This window comes from Odocoileus virginianus, chromosome 8 (assembly GCF_023699985.2).
Source record: "Odocoileus virginianus isolate 20LAN1187 ecotype Illinois chromosome 8, Ovbor_1.2, whole genome shotgun sequence".
NCBI classification, from domain to species: domain Eukaryota; kingdom Metazoa; phylum Chordata; class Mammalia; order Artiodactyla; family Cervidae; genus Odocoileus; species Odocoileus virginianus.
In genome coordinates, this window is record NC_069681.1 from 77,323,841 (window position 1) to 77,342,863 (window position 19,023).

General features: G+C 40.0%; 1 protein-coding gene across 4 annotated transcripts in view; it reads left to right on the top strand.

Annotated features, from left to right (window-relative positions):
• FRY (FRY microtubule binding protein) overlaps positions 1-19,023 on the top strand; it is a 321,997-nt gene that overhangs the window by 208,011 nt on the left and 94,963 nt on the right. For all 4 annotated transcript variants that reach the window (XM_070471761.1, XM_070471762.1, XM_070471763.1 and 1 more), the window contains 9 exons: positions 4,758-5,016; positions 6,687-6,869; positions 9,168-9,254; positions 12,539-12,798; positions 13,267-13,456; positions 14,378-14,502; positions 16,662-16,719; positions 17,584-17,675; positions 18,355-18,527. In XM_070471761.1, coding sequence (XP_070327862.1) covers positions 4,758-5,016; positions 6,687-6,869; positions 9,168-9,254; positions 12,539-12,798; positions 13,267-13,456; positions 14,378-14,502; positions 16,662-16,719; positions 17,584-17,675; positions 18,355-18,527 — 1,427 coding nt within the window. The remainder of the gene's footprint in view (positions 1-4,757; positions 5,017-6,686; positions 6,870-9,167; positions 9,255-12,538; positions 12,799-13,266; positions 13,457-14,377; positions 14,503-16,661; positions 16,720-17,583; positions 17,676-18,354; positions 18,528-19,023) is intronic.

Sequence of the window (19,023 nt, forward strand, 5' to 3'; positions counted from 1 at the left end):
TCATCGTTGGTTCTTTAACCTGTTGTGTATATAGCAGAGGGTGGCTGTTTTGAGTAGCCAGGTGAGAACTATAGACTGAATCACATACTGCCTCAATAAACCACTTAATCACTTTTTTTTACTTTATAATTTTATCTTACTGTTTTTTAACTTTTTATTTTGTACCGGGGTATAGCCAATTATGGAGAAGGAAATGGCAACTCACTCCAGTATTCTTGCCTGGGAAATCCCATGGACAGAGGAGCCTGGCAGGCTGCAGTCTATGGGATCGCAAAGAGTCAGACATGACTTGGCAACTAAACAATATAGCCAATAAACAGACAATGTTTGTGACCATTTCAGGTGAGCAGCGAAGAGACTCAGCCACACATTACATGTATTATACATGTCTCCATTCTCCCTCGAGCTCCCCTCTCGTACAGGCTGCCACATAACATTGACCAGAGTTCCCAGGGCTGCACAGTAGGTCCTTGTTAGACCACTTCATCTTATTTCTGCATTTTAATTGAGATGTAGTTCAAAGCACTGTAAATAGTGGAAGCTCGTTCTCTTAACACCTTAGAGAGGAAATTTCCACTGCTTCTGGTGCGAACATTGCAGAGGTTAACAGTCCACTTGTCAGCACGTGTCGCTCCTCTTAGAAACCCTTGTCTCCCTCTGGGCTTTCCCTTCACAACCAGTTCTTCCCCTTCTGCCCTTGGTGATGTTGTAGACCAGCCGGTCCCTCACATGCCTGATAACCTTTGGTCAGTCCTGCCAGAGTTGAAAGGAGGCTGTCTTTCCTAATGGAGCTTTTCTTCTGGGTGTAGTTTGTGAATTTGCAATTACTCCCAGTGCACCGCCAGCAACAAAACTCTTAAAAGCGACTGAGTCGACTCCACCTGAAATGGAGCTCACCTTTATGGAAGTATTTTTGGTTCAGTCGTTTGTCTGGTCTGACCAACGAAGAAGGTGGCCTTGCTCAGGCTCTGGGGTTTCCCCACTTTCCCCACATCCTTACTCAGCGTAAGTGCCCCAGTGCTCATACTGTGCCCCTGACCCGGATCACTGCAGGCAGGGCCTCGGGACCATTGGCCGTGGCCACCTGTTGAATCAGGACACTCTGGTCCCTGCACCCCATGCCAGCTGCCAGTGGAGAGGGTGACGAGGGGATGACACATGCAATTGACATTGGCAGTAGCGGTTTTTTGGGTGTGCTTGACTCTTGTGTCATGGTGGAGTCCTTTCAAGCCCTGTCGGTGGTCTTGTGTGGAACCATATACCCGTGACCCCATTTTCAGCTCCTGGAAACCAGATCAGCTTCTTAGAAATTTTCCCTCAGGTCCCCCAAGCTGGTCAGACTTCCTGAGTTGCCTTCTCTAAACATCTCTCTTCTCTCTCAGTTGCAGCCTCCTGATTCTCACAGGACTGTCATTTATTGTAATCACAGGTGTTTATGTTACAGGCAAGAACCTGTCCTTTTCTGGTTTCTCAGTGGGATGGCCCTGCCGGGGTTTGGGGCGCCCTTTCCTCAGCCGCTCCTCACTCACTGGACCAGGAGGCTGCAAGTAGGTCGGCCAGCACCACACAGCCTTCCGGCACTTCCTGCATCCTCGGGATGGCTGAGCATCTTTCTTGTTTACCTCTGAGTCTTCTTTTCCTTTTGCATTAGCTAAAATCTTTCCCCCACTTTCTCTTTTATAATATTCAATCCCGTGTGCTTCACAAGATGATGCTGTGATTATCTGGTTAAAAATCTAACGGAAGTGAAAATGAAAAAGTTCTGGGTGGAAGCAGCAGCAGTTGTATGTGATCACGCAGCTCCATACTCAGACTCTCCAAGGAACGGCACGGGGTGTGGGGGTGGGGAAACCCCAACCCTTCTCGCAACTTCTTCCTGTTCTCTCTCACCTACTGCCACTCAGTCTTGCCTTGATACATTATTTTCACCCCATCTCAGTTCCGTGACACTGGACCTTTTTCTTCCACAAACATTCCACTTCTGTTATCAACTGGGCCTTTTATTCCCAAAGCTCTCTCCCCTCCCTGGTCCTGTCTGTTCGTACTCCAGGAATGTTTTTGAGTGTTTTCACCAGTCAAGCATGTGAATACCATTATTTCAAGAGCAGTGGCCACCAAAAATAGCAAGGGCTGCACCAACTTCAGGCTCTCAGAGTCCTTATTATGATCCCACACTGTCAGTTTAAAGTGAAGACAGAGTCCAGATTGCAAATTGTGAATGATGACAAAGTGAGATGAAGAGTAGAGTGAGTCTCATGGGAAATCAGAAAGTACTGGAACTTCTTAAAAGGTTCATCTAAATGGACCATGCCGTGGCTTTTTTCTTGACTTTGACTCTCAAGAAATGTGCTTACTTGACTTCTTATATATAATAAAATAGCACAAACTGGGTGGTTTCTATAACAGAAATGGATTGAAATACAAAGGAAGTTTGTAATGTCTTGCCTTAGTCCTTAATTAGAAGCCCCAGGTTTAAGACCTGTCTGTGTTCTTTTAGCAACTGTGATCTGCTTGATAATTGCACACTTAATAACAAGTCTGCCCTAAAGAATTAGCTTTTCCTTCTCAGCATCTTTGTAGAACTTGACTTGCTTTTAGAACAGAAAATACATCTTTCCTTCTTATGAATGAGCTCTCACCTGGTCATCTGGTCAAATTTGGACCAATTCATGTACTTCATGCTCTAAAGCAGCAGTCCCCAATTTTTTTGGCACCAGGGATCAGTTTCATGGAAGACAATTTTTCCACAGACGAGGCAGTGGGCAGGGGGTGGTTTCAGGATGAATCAAGCTCATTACATGTATTGTGCACTATATTTCTATCATTATTACATCAGCACCACCTCAGATCAACAGGCATTAGATCCTGGAAGTTGGGAACCCCTGCTGTAGTGAATAAGATGGATATTCCATATCAAGTTTTTGAAATACTCTCTATTTAAAAATATGTAACTGTTCAAGACCTGTTTTGTGGAGAAAGCTTTGGACTAAAGATGAGAAGTCCTGAGCTGGAATCCCAGACTTTGCGAAAGTTCCTTAACCACTCTGGTTCACAATTTCTTTTTCTATTGGTTGAGGATATTATGTTCTACTTAAAGGTGGCTGTTGACTCAGGCACCTTCTTCTTGAACACTCAACACTTCCAGGCTGCTGAGCCCTGAAAATTCTATATCCTAGGTATCTACACTCTCCATCTCTCCCTTCCTCGCATCTTCTCTTCCTTGGGTCAGGCCCCCACCACGTGGTGCCTGAGTCACTGTAAGGACCTCCCAGATGGTCTCTGCCCTCAGTCTTGTGACTTCTTCAAGGCACCCTCCATACTCCTGCCTGACTGTTTTTTTTTTCTCAGATGTGAGCCTCATCCTGTTCCTTCCCCCTGTAACTTTCAGAATCATCAATTCATTTTCTTCCAGCTTACACGTACCAGGTGCTCACATGTACTCCATGCATGGTGTGGTGTTCAACACTGTGTGTGGATCATCTCAGAGAAGCTCACAGCAGGCTCATGAGATACAAGTACAGCTGTTATCCCAATCTTCCGACTGAGTCTCAGACTCTGAGAGGTTCAGTAACTAGCACGTCGTCACATAGCTGTGCGTGACAAAGGCAAGACAGTGATCAGGTGTTCTTTTTCCAGAGTGCACACGCTTAACCTCTTAGTGCTATGTCATCTCCTTGGGTGGCCCACAGACCCTCTACCCAACCGCCCCTGTTCCCTCTCCAGGCCTGTCTCACGCCTTGCTCTAGCTAACACTCTAGCCAGTAAACACAGCCAGTCTAAGGGCTGAATCTTAGGAGGGCCTCAAAAATGTGTGTGTATTAAGTAATTGAATGAGTAAATCTATAAAGCGTGATGTTAGCTCTAATGCCACATACCAATGTTGAGATTTAATATTATTGTATTTTAGCTTAAATCTCAAATACACTGTTATTTTTCAGTTGACAAACTCAAGATTTCTCAACTTTGGCATTATCAGCATTTTATTTTACATGAATTTTGATAGAAGCTTGCTTTCTTTTAATCAAAACACAGAAACTATCCTTATGCCATTCAGTGGGTGAATATTCAACTATGATATAGCCATAACATGGAATACTGATCATAGAATAAGCTGTTGAATATCAGCATTTTGGCCAGATAATTCCTTGTCATAGGCATTGTCCTGTGCATTGTAGAGTGTTTAGCAGCATCCTTGGCTTCTACCTCTACACAGATGCCAGGAGCACCCTCCCAAGTTGTGACAACCAGTAATGTCTCTAGTCATTGCCAAAAACCCCTTGGTTGAGGCAAAACTAGTTGAGGATAACTGACCTAACTTTTAATTGTTCATTTTCACTCAACTTCTGGATGAGTCCCTTGGTTTCTCCAGTACCATCTTGAAGAGTGGTAAGCTTTGATACTATTATAGCTTATTTTATAGTCAGTAATATATTAAAAAGTATGTACAGCTAAATGCAACATGGTACTTTGGATTGCATTCTGAAACAGGAAGGACATTAATGGAAAACTGGTGAAATCCGAATAAAATCTATATTTTAGTTAATAGCATCAAACCAATGTTAACATCTTAGTTCTAATCAACTGCCGTGGTTACATAAGATGTTAACATTAGGGGAACTGAGTGAAAACTGTCATACTATATTAGGTAAGGGTAACCCATTTTCAGACACAGATAAAAGCAGAGCCTTACATGTGTTCCTTTATAGCTATAGAAGAAAAACTAGTAAATGACGTCATTGTCTTTATTCATCTTACAGGCTCTCTATTCATATGGATGATGAACTGCGACATATTGCCCAAAATTCTCTTCAGGGTTTACTTGTTGACTTCTCAGACTGGAGGGAAGATGTCCTATTTGGCTTCACCAACTTCCTGCTTCGGGAAGTAAATGACATGCATCACACACTCCTTGATTCGTCCCTCAAGCTCCTGCTCCAGCTGCTCACCCAGTGGAAATTGGTCATACAGACACAGGGAAAAGTCTATGAACAGGCCAACAAAATCAGAAATGCAGAGGTAATTTTTACCCTCTTCCCATTAATTGATGTTCTTTTACAGAGTACGTATATATATAGGTGGCAGCCCAAAGAACCTTCAGGGTTCTTATTTTTATCTACCTAGGAACTTTCTTTCAAGGGGTGACCCTGAGTTTTTCCATCTGCTTAAACTGTGACCAAGAAACTCAGGGCACGATTATGTCACATCAGGTTAGACTTCTTAACAAGGCATTTAGAAAGTAGAAATTGTCTTCTTTCAAAGAATTAGGTTTCAAAAACTGTTTGTAAGAGCAGATGACCATAGGGAAGAGATAATAGAGGTGAATGTGGATCTAGATATAGATGTGGAGATGGATCTAGGTATGGATATGTATCTAGATATGCATATAGATCTAGAGCTGAATATGGATATGAATTAGGATTTATAACTGGATATGAATGTGTGTACGGGTCTAGATATGGATATGAATCTAGAGCAGATATGGATATAAATATTGGTATGAGTCTAAGGCATATGAATATAGAGGTGGAGTGGATTATAGAGGTAGATATGGATATGAATCTAGAGCAGATATGGGTATGAGTCTAAGGCATATGAATATGAGTATAAATACAGAGTTGGATGTGCATTATAGAGGTTGACGTGGATATGAATCTAGAGCAGATATGGGTATAGATATGAATATGGATATAGGGTTAGATGTGGATATATAAAAGTTAGCTACCCACCAGTTTCTTTTGTTCCTAGTCAGCCACAAATTAGTTGCTTTCTCCACTATCCAGAGAAGAAAGTAGTCTTGTGCTTTCTTTATTCTTTCATGCCTCGAACCTGAATGGTAAAAAAATAATGATAACATTTTGAAGAGCATTCCTCATTTACACTGAGGAAGAGTGTAATCAGAGGAGAACCCAGGCAGCATGACTTGGCCTTGGCAATGAGCCCATAGAGGAACTGTCTGGCTGCAGAAGAGCTTAACTGAGGGTCTGAGGAATGTCAAGGCTCAGGAAGTATGAGAATATGTAGATCCCAGATGGGCTGACCTCAGAGAGGAGTTTCAGGGCATTTCTCCTTCCTTGTGTCCTACACTCACCAAAAGATGACAAGGAGGAAAACAAGGGTTGTGTATGCTTATAAAAGGAAGCTTGAAGTGAAGGCGGAATCTGCCCCGTTGTCTGTTTGCTCTTGTTTTAGACTCACTTGGTTTGGGAACTTTCAGAACCCTTCTCATTAACATGCAAAACCCAGATTAAAAACTAACATGAAAACAGATCACCAAATCTGATTAGAAAGTCAACGTTTGAAACGTCAATTTAATAGTAACTAAAATAGAGAATTCACTATAGAGAATTTAAGTAAAACCAAATTAGGTCACTTTAAATATATAGGGTCATCTCAAATGGTGTGGATGGAAGTGGGTTTTATTCTTACTAGTAGCCTTTGAAAAGGTATTCCTTTTTAGAACTACCAGAGGGTTGATGGTATTCCAAAGTTAGTAAGTGGTCTAAAAACAAAAAGGGGTCTGTGATATTTCATGAATAATAATGAATTCATAGACATGTCTGGTTCTAAGCCAGTGTAATTTATGTTAGTATTACAAGGTCAGATGTGCCAGACGTACATAGAAGAGTGGCGACTTCTTCCACTGTTGTTTTCCTGAACATAGAATTTTTTTTTTCATTGCATGACAGCTAATTGCCAATGGCTCCAGCCATCGAATCCAGTCGGAGCGAGGTCCCCACTGCAGTGTACTCCATGCTGTGGAAGGTTTTGCCCTGGTTTTACTCTGCAGTTTCCAGGTGGCCACACGCAAACTGTCTGTTTTAATACTCAAGGAAATTAGAGCTTTATTTGTCGCTCTGGGTCAGCCTGAGGTATGGACTGTTTTTCTGAATTTTCCAATTCATATCTTTCAACAGTTTCAAAGTTTAAAAACTGTAAAGAATGCATTACTATTTTATGTACTTTCATGTCACATGATGTCAACAAATAATTTTTGAAAGAGGATGGATTTTTAATTGTGAAATCATACTCTTGATCTGCAGGAACTAAGTTATATATTCTGTGAGCAATAGAATAGACCATTCCTGATTTTCTGTGAGATGGTGCTTTGGGAAGAAGTGAATCTTATGATTCAGTAACAGAACATTTTCTTTCATAATGTTCAGTGTACATAGAATTAAGAAGTTGTTATTACATTTATAGTAGAGAATGAACTTGAGAAAACAATGCATTCCATTTAGAATGAGCAAAGTATAAAACATTCTAGCTTACTGAAAGTTGTTTAATCTCAATAGTGGTACAAAAATGGCATCACAAGAAAACATGTCCTCTTGAGACAAGATAAATGAGCTGATTAAGTAATTAATTAATGATTGTCACCAGCTATTCTTCTGCACTTGATCAAGTGCTCTATGCCCTTGTTTAGGTTAAGGGCTAAGGTTAAGGTTCATTGCCTGTCAGTACATGTGGCCAAACCCTATCCATAAGTTGATGAAAGAAGGACATACTTCACATGCTTATTTAGAAAAATGCTACGTTCCATTTTCTTGTTTTTAATCACTAATCTTGGTTTTATCATCCTCAAAATGATCATTGTCTTTACAAAATATTTTCAGTGTATCCCAGTTCTTTCTGTTCACATTTCTACAGCATGCTTTCTGATGTGTTTTAGAACATCTTTGGGATCTAGTGAACGGATTTTGATAAACCTTCATTAAGTCTCTATAGTAATAATGATAATTATTATTGTGAGGCTAATAATTACCTGAGAATAACCTCAGGTATAACCTCACAAGAACCTGAGAAGCAATACTGTTTTTGTTCCCATTGCACAGATTCTTCGAGTGAGGTTTAGGGAGGTTAAATGCCTATACCTAAAATCCACAGCTAGGATGTGGCAGAGCTAGAATTGAAAACCATGTTTATAAATGCCTCTAAAGCCCAGGTTCTTTGCTACTTCAGCAAGCTGTGTTAAGTATGCTTCTCATATGGTACTTTCTTTAACCAGCCACAGCTGGTCTTTTTGGTGTAAGTTTTTTTATTGAGATACAAGCAACATATAACATTATTTGTTTCAAGTGTACAGCATTCCATAGTTGTTTATATTGTGAAATGTTCACCACAACAAGTAAATAACATCCATCACCACTCATGGCTACAAGATTTTTTTTTCTTGTGGTAGATTTTAAGATCTTCTCTCTTAGCAACTTTAAAATTTGTGATATGGTATTGTTAACTCTAGTTGCTATGCTGTATATTATATCTGTGTGACTTATTGATTTTATAGCCAGAGGTTTATACCTCTTTTATTGCTTTTCCCATTTTGCCACGCCTCCCCCAACCCCTGGGAACCAATTAATCTGTTCTCTGTATCTGTAAGCTTGGTTGTTTTTTTGTTTGTTTTTTTCAGCCACAACTTTTTTGAAATCATTCTCATTCATACCCGAGTATGAATGAGGACATTCCAAGTGAGGACATTCTGAAGCTTTCCTTTAAGCGTTCTAAGTAAATGATTTCATATTTCTGAGCCTCTCTATGTTAAAGAATGACAAATATACACATGTTCATGTGTATACGCACTATTCATGTAGAAGAATTTCCTGTAAGATGTTTTCTCTTGTGCTTTTTTCCAATTTGCTTCTTTTACCAAATAGCTGTGCCCAACATAGGGACCACAGAGAGGGTACAGTCAGTCTCCAGTGCACTTTCTTTGGGACTGAAATTCAATCACAGTCAACTGTTAATGTTGTTTTCAGCAGATCAGTGACTTAAGTGTGTGGCCTTATCATGGTCTGGCAAAGCATACTCTTGTGGCTTTTGAATTCCTTAAAATTAATGACGACCTGAACACTTTAGCGAATAAGGTGTGATCCTGAGGTTTAGATTCCAGTCTCAATAACTGTATGTACATGAGTTTTTGAAATTGAAGTGTCTTTTCGGTACAAGGTCAAATTGGAGCTCAAATCTTCTTCCACTGAAACCTGTAAGACTAAACTCAGAACCACAGGGAGTTCTACCCACTACCTTTCACAGCTTGGCACTCACTTTTCTGTGAGAAAACCTTTATCACTACCTTGCAAGCGCTTCTGCTTCTTGTGCTGGACAAAGGCGGTGGGGAGGGTGGAAGGGCTCACTTTCCCATGGAGAGTAATCTCCTCCCTTCTGTACAGGACGATGACAGACCTATGATTGATGTCATGGATCAGCTAAGTTCTTCCATCCTCGAAAGTTTTATTCATGTAGCAGTTTCGGATTCAGTAAGTACACATTTGATCCTGCTTGCTGATAATCCTTAAGTATAAGCTCTGGGCCTCTCTGGAAAAGAGATATGGAGAAAAAGCCATGTAGGGGTTTTGTGTCAGGTTAATAAACTGACACAGATGTACTTAGGGAAGCAAGACTTAGTTTTTTAGATACTAGCTCTGGAGACCTTCAGATAAATTTAAAAGAAAATTTGTGAGACTTGCCTCGTGGTCCAGTGGCTAAGACTCTGCGTTCCCAATCCTAGGGGCACAGATTGGATCCTGGTTGGGGAATTAGATCCCACATGCTGCAACTAAACCCTGACACAGCCAAATAAATAAAAACATTATTTAAAACAGAATTTGAGTCTAAGGAAGATAGATAAAAATTTTGCAAATTGAAACTTCAGAAATTGCTCACGATCCTTTAAAAAAATTATTGGTTTTATTTATTACACTTAAAGCTGTATATAGCCTGTATTAGTATGGTGCTTTACAGCTTACAAGATGCTTTCACAGCTGTTCTCTTTTTTGAATAGAAACTCAAAAATGATGAGGACATAGTTACACAGCATGTTAGGGCCTGAACTTGACCATATCTGGACTTTGAGTGTGATAGAGCTTAACACACGCTGCTACACAAATACATTCTTTGTCTTATTTTATTTTTTTAAATTAATTCTTATTAGACAGTCTTTGTTTTAAAGAGCAAATTGGCAACTTTTTAATTTCTGATCAAGTAGAAGGGAATTTGAAATGGATTTTAATTACTTGATTAAAAAAATAAGTATAGCACAGTAATTAGACTTGGATTGATTTTCATTAAATAACTGAAGGGAGGCAGAGTGGATCTGTAGAATTGACATTGCTGATGCCCCTTGTGTATTCCAGGCAAATAATTATAAATGAAGAGAAGCATATTTGACAAAGAGCTATAAATAAATATAAACGCTAAAGGCATTTGTGAGCTTTTCTAACTGAGATTGAACAGAGGTTCCTATTTTTAGCAGCCCTGTTCTAACTTGTGGTTGTAATATTAACAGTAATTACTAAAACTAATGGAATTACTAAAACTATTAGCCAAGCAGTGCAGACCTGAACAGGAGCAGAATAGTGCTACCTCTGTTGTGGCTCAGTGGTAAGTAACTGCCTGCAGTGCCGGAGACCTGGGTTTGATCCCTCAGCTGGGAAGATCCCCTGGAGAAGGAAATGGCAACCCACTCCAGTATTCTTGCCTGGAGAATCCCATGGACAGAGCAGCCTGGTGGGCTACAGTCCACGGGTTCACACACAGTCAGACACAACTTAGGGACTAAGCAACCACCACCACCACCTCTTCGTTTAGAAATTCAGATTGCTTTTACACTGAATAAGACCATCAGGGGTAATTGTTTTATATACTTATCTTCTTTCCCTTCAGATCATATTCTGTTCACGTGATTTTGTTCTGTGTTTATCAGAATCTAAATCTTGAGCTGGGGTGACCAGGTCAGCAGGGATGCATGTAAGAGGATGCACAGAAAGGGGAGCAGAGGTGTGGGGAAAACAGCGCCTGCTTTGCGCAAGGGTTTGACATCCCTCATCTCATGTCATTTACTTAAAAACTAGGTGAGGTCAGCACCGTCATTTCCAGGTCATAAATTAAGCAGACAGAGACTCTGGGGTGTTCAGAGATGTTCCCAGGGCACTGACATTGGGCAGAGCCAGTGTTGGAGCCTTAAGTCTCAGGCTCTGAAGCTGAAGCTGTGCCTCTTCGGCCCATTAACCATGGAGGCCACTGGGCCACCCCTCTGCTCCATGGGAACTCAGAGACCCTGCAGGTGAAATGGAGCACTTTACGTGCCCAACAGATATAACAGCAATTCTATCTCCTGGCCCAAGAGCTAGATTATTTGAAACTTTCCTCAAGTTTAAGTCTGGACTTAAAAGAGAATGAAATACATGAAACTGTGTTATCAATATGTAAATATATATATATATATATATGTATAGATATTAAATGTAGATACAGTATCTTTTTGGCACCAGTGGTAAAGAACCCACCTGCCAATGCAGGAGACATCAGAGACACTGGTTTGATCCCTGGGTTGGGAAGATCCCCAGGAGGAGGAAATGACAACCCACTCCAGTATTCTTGCATGGAGAATCCTAGGCAAGCAGAGGAGGAGCCTGGTGGGTCACAGTCCACAGGGTTGCGCAGAGTCAGACAGGACCGAAGTGCTTTGCACACACGTAGCATGCATCTTTCAAAGGGTTATAGAATGTATTCTGGCTTGATATCGTAGGACAAAAATAAGTAGGTATCTTAACCTCAAAAAAGCATCAGTAAAATGCCCTTTGTAAAAGGGATTGCATGTAGCCATCTCCCTAAGCCATAGGGAAGCTATTTCAGTTCAAGTAAAGACTCTTGAGAGTCCCTTGGACTGCAGGGAGATCCAACCAGTCCATCCTAAAGGAAATCAGTCCTAAATATTCACTGGAAGGCCTGACGTTGAAGCTGAAACTCCAATACTTTGGCCACCTCATGTGAAGAGCTGACTCATTTGAAAAGACCCCGATTCTGGGAAAGATTGAGAGCAGGAGGAAAAGGGGATGACAGAGGATGAGATGGTTGGATGGCATCACCGACTCAATGGACATGAGTTTCTGTAAACTCGGGGAGTTAGTGATGGACAGGGAGGCCTGGCGTGCTGCAGTCCATGGGGTCACAAAGAGTCAGACACGACTGAGCTGACTGACTGAAAGGTAAACAAAAATCATGGCTTAAAAAAAAAAAACACACTAATTACCTTACCTGTGGTCTAGTGGTCAGAACTCTTGAGTTTCCACTGGAGGGCACACAGGTTCAATCCCTGGTTGAGGAGCTAAGACTCCACATGCTGCAGGGCGCAGCAAAAAAAAAAAAAAAAACCAAAAACACTTAATTACAGAGGTAATAACACACAATTCTCAGAGATCAGTAACTTTTCAGAAATGTAAATTGGCACATCTGTGGTTGAGTTTTAACTAATGTCGTATATTTGCTTGACAAGTATTTAGTGGTCAGCTCCTGGGTACTAGTGTGCGGGGCTCTGTGACATTGAAACGTCACTTCTGCTACCCACAACCTCACGTAGGAAGGACCATGGCCCAGGTCTGGCTTGGCGGGGGGGCCATGGAAGGGGTGTTTCAGGTTCCAAGCTGGGCCCGTGGCAGAGGCAGACGGGCAGAGCACTGTGGAGGAGGAGGCTTTGGGCCAAGGTGAGGACGTGGACCTTGCAGCTCAGCGTCGCGTCATCGCCTGCTTCTTGCACCTGCAGGCCACCTTACCCTTGACCCACAGTGTGGACCTGCAGTGGCTGGTGGAGTGGAACGCCGTCCTGGTCAACAGCCATTACGACGTGAAGAGCCCTTCCCACGTCTGGATTTTCGCCCAGTCTGTCAAGGACCCCTGGGTGCTCTGCCTCTTCAGCTTCCTCCGGCAGGAGAACCTGCCCAAGCACTGCCCCACCGCCCTCAGCTACGCCTGGCCCTACGCCTTCACGCGGCTGCAGTCCGTGATGCCCCTGGTGGACCCGAAGTAAGGGGCCCCTATGCTTCCCTCTGTTCTGCTTGTTTTACCGTAATTTCCCCCCTTTACATTTTATATAGAATCCTCTAGCTTCTGAACAAGGCTTCCTAGGTGGCGCTAGTGGTTAAGAACCCCAATGCCGATGTAGGAGACATAAAGAGTTTCTGAACATCCTACTACAGAATTCTTACTGTTGAGTAAAAACAGGTTAAAAGTTCATGTTTGGAGCTAGTTTTTTCCCTCCCTTAATCATCAGTGTGATTATCTGTCTGTAGAATCTAAACCTCTTACTGGTTGAAAGGGTAGTAAGTTCTATTAACTCTCCAACCAATAGAGACAGTCCCTGTCCAGACAGACAGTCCTGGACAGGTAATTGTTTAACTCAGTTGGGGCCCTTCCCAGCATCTTTGTTGAATAAGTGATACCTTAAAATCCAGAACTTAGTTTTCCCTCTTGTTTTTGACTCCATATTTCTAGTAGTCCAATTAACGCCAAGAAAACGAGCACAGCCAGCAGCGGAGACAACTACGTTACGTTGTGGAGAAATTATCTTATTCTTTGTTTTGGAGTTGCAAAACCCAGTATTATGAGCCCAGGACACTTACGAGCTTCCACTCCAGAAATAATGGCCACGACACCTGATGGTACAGTGAGCTACGATAACAAGGTGACATGACATGCTTCAGAAGAATTATTCTGTAAGGTTTTTTTTTAGCTTGTTTGTCTAGAGTTCACAGTGCACATTGCACTGTGCCTGCCATCTGGAGTATATGGGATCAGATTTTTCATCCTACACATTTCTAAATTCCATTGAGTGTTTGTGTGAATAATTTATTTTCCTCCCCTGACAAGTGGGAAACTGAAAATAAAAGGAAGTTAAGAAACTTGCTGAAAATCATAGAGTGACTTGTATTTATCAGTGCCCTGAGGTTTGGTGTCCCACATACCACATTTCTCTCACGCCTCACCGAGTGTTCACCTTTAAACTGCGTCTTTGATTAAATTATCTTGTTAAAGATGGTTTTGTGGATTTACATAGTTGTTTTTTCAATTAATTGATTTTAATTGGAGGGTAATTACTTTACAGTATTGTGATGGTTTTTGTCATACATCAACATGAATTGGCCACAAGTATACATATGTCCTCCCCCCATCCCGAACCCCCACCACCACCTCCCTCCCCACCCTATCCCTCTGGGTTGTCCCAGAGCTCCAACTTTGGGTGGCCTACTTCATGCATTGAACTTGCACTGGTCATCTGTTTTACATATGGTAATGTACATGCTTCAATACTGAGATCCCCTGTGGCTCAGTGGTTAAAAAAAAAAAAATAGTTTTGTGTTTTTTTTTTTTTTTAAAGAAGATTGTTATAATAAGAATGTTCTTTAGATTTTGTGTTCCAGGTAAAAATTGCATTCATTGTGTTGTTTTTAAATTTACGTGTTTTTTCTTTTTTTCCTGAAATGATGGCAGTGCCTTGGGATGTGGTTCAGTACTTGAAAACTGTTATAATGGAATCATCATTTTGGTTAAAGGAAGTCTCAGTTACCATGTTACCTCTTTTTCACTTTTCATCAACTTGTTTCAGGCCATAGGCACCCCGTCGGTGGGCGTTCTGTTAAAGCAGTTGGTGCCTTTGATGAGACTTGAGGGCATTGAGATCACAGAGTCCTTAGTTTTAGGATTTGGAAGGACAAATTCCCTTGTCTTCAGGTACGGTAATCTTGTTCTGAGTTTGTATATACTCCTGCTCTCATAGTTCCTGCTTCCGATGCAAGTTTGAGTTTGCATGTTGGCGTGTGCCTGGAGAGGCTGCTGGCTTTGCACAGTTCCCTTTACGGCCTCGTGGGTTTTCATGCATGTGACATTGCGTTTGCCTCAAATTTCATTTTCAGTCATTGCAACTCTGATTTTACCTTTTGGATGTTCTCTCACATACAGGCTTTGTTTTAGATAACTTTAAATGAAGTTTAAACTTTAAATGAAGTCAGTGTCAGTCTCCAGTTAGCTAGACTGTTCAGAGGCCATAACATCAAAATAGTGAGAGTCTGCTCATCAGCCACTCATACAACAGACTCTCAAAGTTTGAGTATCGACAGAATATTTTCAGGGGTGTCTGTGACATATCACACATACTAGTCTTTCTATAAGATGATGTGTCTGCCTTAAGAGAACCGTCATGTCTCACTGGATTCTTCTAGTCCAATAACCATTTCATCTGAGGCAGTGTCAAAGCATTTTCAAAGGGTCCTCCATAAAGTGTTAGTTTAGGCTGCCTCTCATAATTTTATTTGGCAATAAAAGCCTATAAGGACAAAAAAATCTTAGGTTTTGATGTACATAGAAAATGGAAAGCTCCAAGCATCTGTGAGAAATTTATTGGAAAAATAAAGGTTAATGAGACATTTTAGAAGCCACTGAAAAATATGTTACAGTATAGACTCGGATTTTATCCTTTAAAAATGTAACTGAGTTCTGACTACTTGAGTGCCAGTTAACCAGTGTTTTACTACTTATTGATTGATTAGTTAAGATAATGCATCATATAGAAATACTATGAGAGGACAGTAAAAACAATTACCTAATGTCTTTCTCAAAGAACCCAAGGCTCTCTTGCACATCTTACCCTCTCAGTATTTCTAGGAACAGGAAAGATGATGCAGTTTACCAACCACCTGGATGCAGAAAAATTAATGTCTCAGTGCCCTCACTGGTAAAATTGTTGCAGTAAATAAAAATAAATTATATCTCTCTAATTTAAAAAAACTGGTATACTTATAGAATCTATCTTACAGATTTATTGAGGACATTCAATGTAAAAATGTACATAGTAAATATTTCATAAAGGATTGCTATTAACTGAGGAGACTATTAGTGTTATTTAGTAACACTGATACTATTAGTGTTTTAATAAATACACTATTAGTGTTATTTCTTTGATGGGGAAATTCTAGCATCTATATTGGAGGAATCTGGAATGAGATGCAGGATTTCTGTTTGTCAGGAGAGAATGCCATAGTTTACCTTCCTTGGATTTCCCTGTGTTTCATAACAGTACAAAATATTCTGCCAGAAAATACAAGATTTTTCAAACATGGAGCAGATTATGGACAAAGTACCTAGCCACAGGCTAGACCTCCTAATGCTGTCTGTTATGACAAAGCAGTTCAGAAGTTAGTTTCTAAAGACAACAGCTGATTAGTGGGTATAAAGCTGAGAATTTGATAAAATAGGAACAGATGGAAGTTATATACATGTGATATCAGACATGTATTGATATGAAACAATTTGTTTATTTTTACTACACAAGAGAAAAGGTTTTGATGAGAATCTCAAAATGTGCATTCATCATCTAGCTCAAATAAAAGAATTTATCTCTGAAATTCCAAAAAACTTCATTTTAAAATGAACTCTTAAGACAGTCCCCTGAGCACAGATTCCAAAAGTGGCACCATAGTCATCACATGTTTCTTTTGCTCTAATTGAATTAAAAATTTTATTAATCTTTATTCCCACAGCCTATGAGAAAGTGCTTTGAATTTAGTAAGCACTCACAAAAACATTGTTGACTTAATTGTTCAGGTAGGAGTTTTCGCCATAGAGTCTCCAGAATATTAAATCAAAATCAAGTCAACAAATGTGTAGTGAGTCCAAATTATATACATAGCACTGGAGTAAGACTGGTTATACGAAGTGCAGGCTGCTGCCTGTTCCTAGTTCACCATGTGACGGGGAAATGGAAAGGCTGGAGATTTTTATGTCAGAAGCAAAATTTAAAAAGCAGATTTTGGGGGGATTGAATGGCTATATATTGTGACAAAGTTGGTGTCAATTAATATTGAATTCTAACTGCTGACCCTTTTCATTCATAGAGAATTGGTAGAAGAACTTCATCCATTAATGAAAGAGGCTCTGGAACGAAGGCCCGAGGTAAGATTTTGAATTTGAATAATTAGTGCCTTGGTTTATCTGGACAGTAGTGTGAATTTAAACCATACCCAGTGGTTTGCTGTCAAGAGTACGAACATAACGTCCTTTTAACAATGAATCTTACTATTTTAACGTTGGTTATTTTCATTATTTCTTTGAGTATTTTGTACAATCTGGGTCCAGCTTTAAAAGATTTTAAATCCTAAGCTTGTGAAAGAAAAGGAACCTAAATGATCATATATATGTTAAGATATTATAGTCTTTTTGCAAAAGTTTTAAGTTTGAATTTTGGTTTTTAGTCATTTTATTTATTTTTTTTTACAAAGAGCTGAAAAACCAGGAACATCATTTGTTTCCTCTAGTATATAAAGCTCTTTCTTCAACATTGTCTTCCCTGAAGTGAACTCTGAAAAGGATAAACTTGCAATGTAGCAGAATAAGGAATTAAACAGAGTAAGACTGAAAAAGAAGCTTACCATGTAGTAGATAAGATACAAGAAGCAGCCAAAGCTCTGCAGTTTGAGCAAGAACAGTGTTCCAGATTTGGTGCAACTATTCCTGTCCACAGTGTTTTTCCACTTTTTTCTGATGCTTTAGTTTTTCAGCAGCGTCTGGTAACCTCCAGGAAATGAGGCTTATTGACTCTCAACATTTCCAGCTCAGATATTTACTGACCCACTTGTGATCTGTTTTTCTATAGCTTGTGATAACAAGCATTTCTCTAAGGATTAGGTAGAAAAAAAGTACTTTTTTGTCCTGTGTGTTTAGAAAATTAAAAATGACTAGATTACATCTTTCTTTTTTAAAGCAGAGTTGAAATTATTGTGTCCACATTCATAAGTGATATTACCTCTTTCTAAACAGAACAAAAAACGCCGAGAACGGAGAGACTTGTTAAGGCTACAACTGCTTCGGATTTTTGAACTTCTGGCTGATGCTGGTGTCATAAGTGACAGGTAGGAGGGGGAAATTATACTGAGCTGAACTCTGCTCATTAAACTGATGTGTTTGCCTGTTTGTTTTTTTTTTTCTCTTTTCTTTTTTTCTTATTTTTATTGAGGTATAGCTGATTTACAATGTTGTTAATTCCTATTATATAGTGAAGTGATTTGGTTGTATATACTTCATTGTATAGTGAAGTGACACATATATATATGTATACAGACACACACATTCTTTTTCTTAATATTATTTTCCATTGTGGTTTATCAAAGGATTTTTTTTCATTGGAGGATAGTTGCTTTACAATGTTGCGTTATTTTCTGCTATATAATGGAGCGAATCAGCTATACTATACATCTATCCCTTCTCTCTTGAGCCTCCCACCCCTCCTGCATCCCGTCCATCTCAGTCATCACAGAGCACCAAGCTCAGCCCCCAGTACTATGCAGCAGCCTCCCACTAGCTAGTCTTTATTTTATATATATATGTGTGTATGTACACACACACACATACACAACCTTTAACTTTTACTTAGAAAAGTCCAAAGAGCTTGTTTTTTTTCATATACACTGCATGTACATCAAGAACAAATTTAGCTTGTGAGTTCTGACAGTGAACCTTATTTTCTGTGAAGCATATACTACTTTGACATCAAGACTAATCATCTAAAAGTTTCATTTCCTTTTGTTCCAGCACCAATGGAGCCTTAGAACGGGACACTTTAGCCCTTGGAGCTTTGTTCTTAGAATACGTGGACCTGACCCGCATGCTCTTAGAAGCTGAAAATGATAAAGAAGTGGAAATTCTTAAAGATATCCGGGCACATTTTAGTGCCATGGTTGCCAACTTGATTCAGCGTGTTCCAGGTACAGCGATGCATCACTGCAGATTACCTTTCATGCTTGAAGTGTCATTTGTGGTCCTCATTACTGTGTTTTCCTCTTTGAACCTACTGGCCTGTTTGCAGGTCTGGGATGGGATCATTTATTTGTTTGGAAATACTTGACGATACGCTTGAAGATTGTGGGCATGCAGCACAGAGTTGGAATGGGAGCAATAGGAATTGCATTTGGCTTAATGCTCATGATTATTTCTATTCTTTGTTTTGATTCCCATCTGAAAATGAACCTGTGTGATTTCTGTAGGAAGAAAGTAATTCAAAGGGAACATTGACAGAGGCTTCATTTTTTTCATTCTCACTCTGCTTATCTGTGAACATATAATCTCAGCAATATTTCTGCTCTTGATTCTATCCAATCCACACATTATATAGAATTCTATATATGTTAATAAATTATTATATTAATATTATAATTATAATAATATGATTATATTATGTTATTTTTTTCATACAACAAAGTG